Here is an 8,409-nt window from a genome sequence, read left to right on the forward strand (position 1 = left end):
GAAATTGAATATAATATTCATTAAAAACAATTTAATTTCTGTTGAATATTTATTTTAGGATAATAATTTTATCCACAAATGTAAATGTTTTAAGACACAACCCTTGAATTAGCTCTGAACTACAAATCACTGAAATATATAAAAATAATCATTTATGTCTTTACTGAAGACTGTTTTATGGGTGTAATCCTGTTTTCTAAAGAGCCAACTTCTGATGGTGTATTTGCCATATTATTGTACAAATTGTACTTCAGTAAAGAAAAAAAGAGTTGTGATCTGCAACTACACCGCTAGATGCCACTAAATCCTACACGCTGGATCTTTAAATCAAGAGTGCGTATTCATTTTCTTTGACGTGCAGTCAGAGCTGCTCAGGCACTTTTCCTTTACCTGTGTGTTTTGAGACAGATTTATGAAAGGCAGTGAGTAATTCAGCTATATTTAACTTAATAAACAAAGATGTTTATGCTCACTAGCCTCTGCCGTGTTTCCTTCTGTGTAGATGTATAACTTCACCAGCTTTGCCATGACACTAAACGAGGTGGAGCCCGGCATGGAGAGACTACTGGCACCGACAGACTGCCGGCTGAGGCCCGACATCAAAGCCATGGAAAACGGAGACATAGGTAACGTCAACCTCGCATGAACACGACTTTCATAAATGCTGAGAGAAGCTAAAACTCACATTAACAGAACCCTTATATGAGTCTGTAAAGGCTTCTTCATTCATATTATTGTGGGTTTCTTTATAGACGCAGCAAGTACTGAGAAAGAGCGCTTAGAGGAGAAACAACGAGCCTCACGCAGGGAACGCTCCAAGGATGAGGAGGACTGGTCAACCAGGTGTGTTTCTGAGGTTTTTATTACAAGTTACACATCTTTTCAAGGTGTGAAAAGATTGCAAATAGAGTCCATCTCAGGCCCGCACCTCATTACAATAATGTATTATGAGAATAACACACCCGAGTCACCTTTACATAAAAGTCACACAGTATATACTCCCAATAAGAGGACTCCGGCAAAAAAGTTTAACCAGGATCAGCTTTTGCCGCAACTTGATGTCATACGTAAAGGCAGTGCTTTTGCCAATCGCATACATGCTGTTACTCAGCAAGGTTTTACAATTTGTGTTGTAAAACCTTACTGACTAACAGTAGTTTGTGTCTGCTTTAAAACGCATTAATCTGTTACTTCCTAGTTCACATTCTGTTGTCTCACTGGTATCCGAAACAATACGCCCCCACCACCGACCGGTTTTTGGTCCGAATACCAACCAAGTGGCTTGTTATTCTGTACTTTATACTGCTTCCTTTTGCAAAACAATTGCCAAATATCAGCCGAGGATTGTGTCTCTTTTCTGTAAATGTTTTCTGTCTGAAACGTAAAAGTCATCTTTGTCTGAATGACAAAGACGATCCTGTAAGCGCATTAATGAAGTTTGGAATTCTGTTATGTTAAATACTTTAGAATAAAAATATTAAAAAGACTAAAACTTCTCACACCATAACAGTTCAGTTCAGCTGGAATAAAAATACTCTCTTTATAGGCTGTTTGTTACACTGACATCAATCATAATTTTAACAAGCTACAAGAGCTGTGTATCGCTCGTATTGTGTAATATTTCATATAACCCTGTAATTAAAAACGGGTCCCGCCTGTTTTATGTCTCCTCAGATGGTTTCAGCCGGGAACAAACCCTCATACAGGAGCCGAGGATTGGCTGTACACAGGTGGATACTTTGACAGGAATTACACTGACTGTCCCAACATTTATTGACACAGGAGGTGCTCAGTGTGAAGATCTCCTCTCTGATAGGATCCACTTTATTTCTCAGCATCTAAGATTTTTGTCTTTGTGACGTCCAGACGCTCACTGGTACTGTGTCTTTGTGTGAATCAATGAACAGCTGATATCCGAATGTTATCAGACAAGTTTATCAGATTATGACTGTGAACCTTCTCTGCAGGAGAAATGTAATATTAAGGAGAATTTTAGAGTTTACTTACTGTTAATGAGGTCAAACATCTTCATCTTTGTATGCCCTAATCATGATTCTGATAATAATAGTCCACGTGTATGTTACTCACCTGTCGTTGAGGGTTTTAAACCAGTCACCTGTCTGTGTGTGGCCATTCTGCTGCAGGACACAAAGCTCTGACTTCTAGAGGATGTATTCAGTTTTAGTTCAGGTACTCAACCTTAATCTTACCTGTAGGCGCACCACACACTTCTGTCCAGTTGCATTCAGATATCAGGGGTTATTTAAACACATCTGTTTTATATAGTATACCTATTTGAATATTAGATGTCTATTTTTAGTTAGCTGTAAACATCCCTAAAATGTCACACGTGTGATAATTTCCTGTGAATAGAGACTTACAGTAGAGATGAAAGCTGCTCATGATCATGTTTACTGGCACAGTAGACAGATATTGTTGGTACATTATATTGTTGTCCGCTGTAACATAGATGATGTGTATAATAACTGGTGCATGCATGGTCACCAAGATGATTATTTACACAAGTTAAAGCCATAAAAAAAACCTTTTTCTGCACTAAGTATAATAGTGTAAATGCATTCACATAAAACGGTAAAAGCAAAGGGACACGTATTGGTTTAAAGCAGGAGTTTTCAAAGTCTGACACTATAAGAAGCATGTTGATGGGACATTCTGAGCCTTAGTCAAAACAATAATAATCCTATTATTCTTTGTATTAATTCAATTCGGGGCATAATCTTGCTCCAAGTTTTGAAACTACAGATCCCATCATTTAGGGGCTGTAAACAGGAAGTATAATGTTGCCATGGAGTCAGTTATCCAGTTAGCTGTGGGCTACAACTTGAACCCTGTTATTGTTTTGTGTTTTAGTTTGTATTTGTTTACATTTTTGACAAATTGGCACCGTTAAATATTTGCCGAATTAGCTGTTAACCGTTCCTGTTTGTAATGTTCCCCATTGATGTACAGACAACAATCACTGGATTCTTTTGATACGGAAGGAAATGTAACATTGTGATGTTTCTCAGGCAAGTTCTGAGTCACACTGAATCTAAAAATATGTGTTTATATATATTTTTGACTGAGTTATGACTCCGAGAATGAGTAGGAAGTTTCTCCCTCCGCCTCACAGCTCGTAAAGCTCTGGTTTTAAAGAGAAAGCTGTGTCATACTGACTCCTGATTATAGACATTTTTCTTCACGCAGGGACAAACAGTTTGTTTCCCTGAGTCATTTTCATCAGTCAAAACTGTTGTTTTTTTTTGACACTGTAGCCTTCATAAACCTTTGAAAACTGATCCATCCAGTCTGCCTTCCTGAAATGTGAAAAATAAAACACTTAACTCCTCTTTAACTATTAGCCAACGTGTGCTTCAGACACTACAGAGGCAGCAGTTAATGAATGTTGTGTGCTCATAATATCACGCTTGCATACATACATACAGCAGAGCGGCTGTTACCGTTTTTTAGTTTCTGAGCACTAACCTTGCATAAACTGCACATTTGAATGCTCACAGTCCATTGCACATATTGTTTAGTGAAATATCCTACATCATGTCTCTTCCTCCCCCCCAGCTGCTCTCAATTTCACTCTGAATTCAAAGCACTTTGTGAGGCCTGCAGACACTCTAAGGTGCAGGCCCAGTCGGATGTTCTTCTGATCTCACGCTCTTTTACCCTCTTGTTTTTGTCTAGCATCTATTTGAAATGTTTACATTGTATGTTCATTCATCTTGTGTATTTCCCCCCTCTTCATTCTGTTATCCACACACAACCATATGCATACATGGCATACTTGAGAAATAAATTATGGGCTATTGAAACAACCAGCCCTGTTGGGTTTTGCTTTCAGCACACACACACGAGTTTCACAGCATCTTATGACACCAGTGTGTGTTCATACCAGAGGTTCCCAACGGTCACAGGATGATTTATAGGCATGAAAACATGTTTCTGCTACACAACATGATGTATTTTTCTGACTTTAGTTCTAATTTTTGCTTGTTTCTTATAACAATCTGGATACCTTTTACATTTTCAGGCCTCTAAAACAGTCAAAACCAAACAGTCTCTACTGTAAAACTTTAATTAAGCTTAAAACTGAGAAGCCAGTTTCCACTTCGAGGCTGGAACTACCCCGGATCCCCAGACCACCGTGAGTTTCATAGTTCTGTTGTGGAAATTTGATTAATTCTAACTTTGTTTGGGATTATGGGAATATGTGCCACTAAAGCACAAAGCACATGATTCATGGTTTTTAAAATGAGTTGTGCTTTATTACCTGATCTTGCAGTCCTTTGTTGAATAAGGACTCCTGTGTCAAAAAGCTACTTTTAAGACTCCTTATTTCAGTTGTTTTTATGCTTAAATATTTATATGACCAAATACCTGCAAAACTAATCATATTCTCATCACCCTCACTTGTACTTTGTGTTTATCAAACACACTAAACCAAGATGATAAACATTACTGATTACACATAATCATGTTAGCGTTGTCATTTGCGAGTGTAACATGCCAACATTAGTGCTAAGTTTCTATTTCAGAATCAGAACATACAAGCAATTTGACTCCGGTTTTAGGTTGCCTGCAGTTCCAGGAGCAATTTTTAAATGTAATAAGATAGAAGTAGACATACCGCAATAAAAAGATGAACAAAAATAGATATTGTCATATTATGTGCACACAAATAGGCGAACAAAATAGATGCATATATAAAATATATATATAAAAATGACAATAACCAACATACAGAGTATATATACAAGTTAAATGTTTCTGTAAATTGTAAACAAATATAGCAAAGGAATAAATATTGAGTGGGTAGTGTGATATATTACATTATATACATGAAGTGGGTGATTATGTATTTCACTTCATGCTACACACACAGAAAACGATTAAATTTCATAGAATAACATAAAATAAATAAAACATATACAGTTATTTATATACACATATACACCCAGGTAATAATTCAGCATTTATTGTTTTCATATTTGGTAATAATGCTTGTATAAATGTCAGTAATCATGAATAAATGCTTAATATATAGTTAATTACCTCTGCAGACATTTTCCAGAGGATGTTATTATTAATGGGTATTAACTGATCTACAACACAGTTTATTTATTAACCATTAATAAAGCAATACGTCACAACTAAACTAAAGGATGCCTAATGAGAAAATATGAATAATTATAATAAATAGTACCAAATGTATCTGATCTATATCTAAATAAAGAAACAGTATAACTAACAGGCTGTGCTATCTCTACCGAACATGCGCAGTGGATTTAAAGCCCTCATGATTGACACACGGTTCGGCCAATCATAGCGAAGCACCGGCGGCAGCCAGCCAATCACAATCATCTTCAGTGCGTTTGCCTGTTCTCCGGCTGAACGATATTTCAGTGAGTGAATGTAAGTATAAACATCATATTCCTGAATGTGTTTTGAATTACTGGCGTAGAAACCGGCTTGTGTTTTCAGTCTGCGTGTGTTAAATGTGAAACTGTGGCTCAGTCGTGACCCCACTGAGCTGTAAACACACTGCTTGCTACAGGATGCAGAGTCATCTGTGGCTACTGCTCCAGTAGCTGCTTTCTAATGGGAACACTGGGACCTGTTCTCTTCCAGTCCCGTTATATTTAAAATCTGCTTCTTCATCATATTCTCTGGCAAATATGTTGTTTTTGTGTCAGTCTGTGGGGGAGTCTTATTATCCTTGAATGGTAGTAACAAAATAAAAGCTATACATTAAAATAGGCAAGGAGGCTGGAAACATGTACAGAATGAATGTGCAAACAAGAACTGCTATTTAAAATGTGCATAAATGAATTTACAGCTGGATAACATGTTTATGTGACACAGCAGATCACCAGCAGTGTTTGACCAGAGCTGCTCCCCCAACCAGTGTTTCAATCACAGCCCATATGTGTGTGTAAGTGTGACTGAGGGCCTTCCTCCTGTCTGCCCCCCCCTGCAGCAGTCTGTCCTGCTCATCATGGCCTCTGGAGCTTTGTTCCCCAGCATGGTGTCTGGGTCCCGCGGCTCCTCCAGCAAGTACCTGGTGGAGTTTCGGGCCGGCAAGATGACCATGAAGGGCAGCACGGTGACCCCTGACAAGCGCAAAGGTCAGGTCTACATCCAGCAGACCGACGACTCCCTCATCCACTTCTGCTGGAAGGATCGGACCACTGGGAACGTGGATGATGTAGGTGACCCTGTCCGCTTGTAATATAATACTGGCTTGGTGTTTAACTTTTTTAATATTAACCCTTTTTGATGTCTTGACGTAGGATCTGATCATCTTCCCCGACGACTGCGAGTTCAAGCGGGTGAACCAGTGCACCACCGGACGGGTTTATGTGCTGAAGTTCAAAGCTGGCTCCAAGAGACTCTTCTTCTGGATGCAGGTACGCAGCTGGAACGTCTGTAGTCACTTGATTAAAACACTTAATGATGAAAGAGACTGCAATTCAAATTCAAACACATTCAGACAAACATTTAAATCCATTAAAATCACTTGTACATTATGTCGGACATACAGAAGTTCAGTTTCAGTATTTTTGCAACAAAAACAAACATTCAGCAAGTTGCATTGTGGCAGACGTGCATACTTTATATCAGAAATTAAAGGATACTGTAAACAAATATCATCAAAAGACCAAAATTAACAATGAATTCATTGTGCTAACAAGTATCACCTGTGTAACCAAAGCCTGATATATCTTATTCCTCTGTGCCATGGAGCTCCTTTGTTTTCTAAAACGTATAAAAACACATCAGAGAGCCGCTCTGTTGTATTTGGTTACATGTTCCTTCATTATGATAAACATGTGCAGTAGTTTGTTTTGGCTACAGTAACTGTCCTGCTGCCGTAAACCTTCACTAGAGCATCAAATGTGTTTTAGTCTGCAGCTTAAATTAGTTCCCAACACATTCACTACACTGCTGTGTGAGGAATGTATTTGTTTCTAACGTAATACAATTTTAAAAGGTGTTAAAATCTTTGGGAGGAAGGAATTTCTGGACAGTAAAATAAATACAGAATAAGCATTGGCACTTGATAATCTAACCAACTCTTACTGCATCGTTCCAGTTTATTTTGAATTTAAATCAAATGGAAATAATATCTAAAACGACTAAACAACAACTTAATAAACAGATTCATGTGTAAACAGTTAAACTAATGGATGAAACCTCTGGTTGTTCTGTTTTTTTCTGATCTTAGGAGCCAAAGACCGACAAGGATGAGGAGAACTGCCGTAAAGTGAACGAGTATCTCAACAACCCGCCCATGCCTGGCACTCTTGGTAGCGGCGGCAGTGGAGGACACGACCTGTCAGCTCTGGGAGGTAACAGCCGCTCACAAACCCTGATTGTTTAATGTCTAAGAACCTGAAGTCACCTGTTCTTGTCTCGTGTGCAGGGGAAGGAGGTCTGCAGAGCCTTCTGGGTAACATGAGCCACAACCAGCTGATGCAGCTCATTGGACCAACTGGACTGGGCGGGATCGGTACGTTCCTTCTTAAATAAATCCTCAAGGGCTGCAGAGCTGACCGTGTGAGAACTGGCTAATCAAAAGAGCATCTTGGTAAATACAGTTTATCGTTTATCTCAGGAGAATAATGGATGTTTCTTCTGAATATCAGGTGGTCTCGGGGCACTGGCCGGTCCAGGTTTGGCCAACCTCCTGGGCAGCAGCAGCAGCAGCGTTCCTGCAGCCAGTAACTCCTCCACGAGGTGCCTTAACCCGAGAAACATCTACCTTCCTAAACACTTGTGTTCTGTTGCTTTGCACTTTGTATTTTTGGCCTGGTTGGTTGTTTGTTGTCGTAATTATTTCATGACTGCTGGTAAATTACCAAGCAAAGGAGACGTGACGTTGATAAGAAACATGGGAGATGCCAGACAGCAGAATCAGAAACAGTAAACAGTGTCAGTAATCAATAGATTTACCATTTTATACACACATTTATATAAATCCTGAGCTTGAAGGTTTATTATTGACTTTGGAAATCAGTTTCTTAGCAAAAAGGTCCACATGTTGGATATTTTGTGGGACTCTCAGCTGAGAAATCTATAGTGAAACAGCAGATACCAGTTACATGCAGTCAATCTGGGGCCGCAACTAACAATTATTAATAATTGATTTATCTGCTGATTATTTTCTTGATTAATTGATGAATTAAAGGTCCAGCGTGTAACATTAAGGAGGATCTATTCATAGATCGTATGTTTTCAATAGTGTATAACTAATAGCTTTATTGATCAGTTAAAGGTCCCGTTTGTAACATTTAGGAGACATTATTGGCAGAAATGGAATAAAACATTCTTAGGTATGTTTTCATAAGTGTATAATCACCTGAATATAGGAATAGTTGTGTTTTTGTTAACTTAGAA

General features: G+C 38.5%; 2 protein-coding genes across 3 annotated transcripts in view; both read left to right on the forward strand.

Annotated features, from left to right (window-relative positions):
* The window catches only part of osbpl2a (oxysterol binding protein-like 2a), a 7,779-nt gene extending 3,952 nt beyond the window's left edge, over positions 1–3,827 (forward strand). For both annotated transcript variants that reach the window (XM_035657475.1, XM_035657476.1), the window contains 3 exons: positions 503–626; positions 753–843; positions 1,675–3,827. In XM_035657475.1, the coding sequence (XP_035513368.1) occupies positions 503–626; positions 753–843; positions 1,675–1,777 (318 nt within the window). In that variant the 3' untranslated portion in view covers positions 1,778–3,827. The remainder of the gene's footprint in view (positions 1–502; positions 627–752; positions 844–1,674) is intronic.
* Positions 3,828–5,295: 1,468 nt separating this feature from the next.
* Positions 5,296–8,409, forward strand: part of LOC118324953 (proteasomal ubiquitin receptor ADRM1-like) — a 7,098-nt gene continuing 3,984 nt past the window's right edge. Inside the window, exons 1-6 of the mRNA XM_035657479.1 lie at positions 5,296–5,424; positions 5,990–6,217; positions 6,303–6,419; positions 7,238–7,361; positions 7,436–7,522; positions 7,659–7,749. Coding sequence (XP_035513372.1) covers positions 6,008–6,217; positions 6,303–6,419; positions 7,238–7,361; positions 7,436–7,522; positions 7,659–7,749 — 629 coding nt within the window. The 5' untranslated portion in view covers positions 5,296–5,424; positions 5,990–6,007. The remainder of the gene's footprint in view (positions 5,425–5,989; positions 6,218–6,302; positions 6,420–7,237; positions 7,362–7,435; positions 7,523–7,658; positions 7,750–8,409) is intronic.

The sequence above is a fragment of the Morone saxatilis genome, unplaced genomic scaffold (assembly GCF_004916995.1).
Source record: "Morone saxatilis isolate NCDOM2014 unplaced genomic scaffold, NCSU_SB_2.0 Contig15, whole genome shotgun sequence".
NCBI classification, from domain to species: domain Eukaryota; kingdom Metazoa; phylum Chordata; class Actinopteri; family Moronidae; genus Morone; species Morone saxatilis.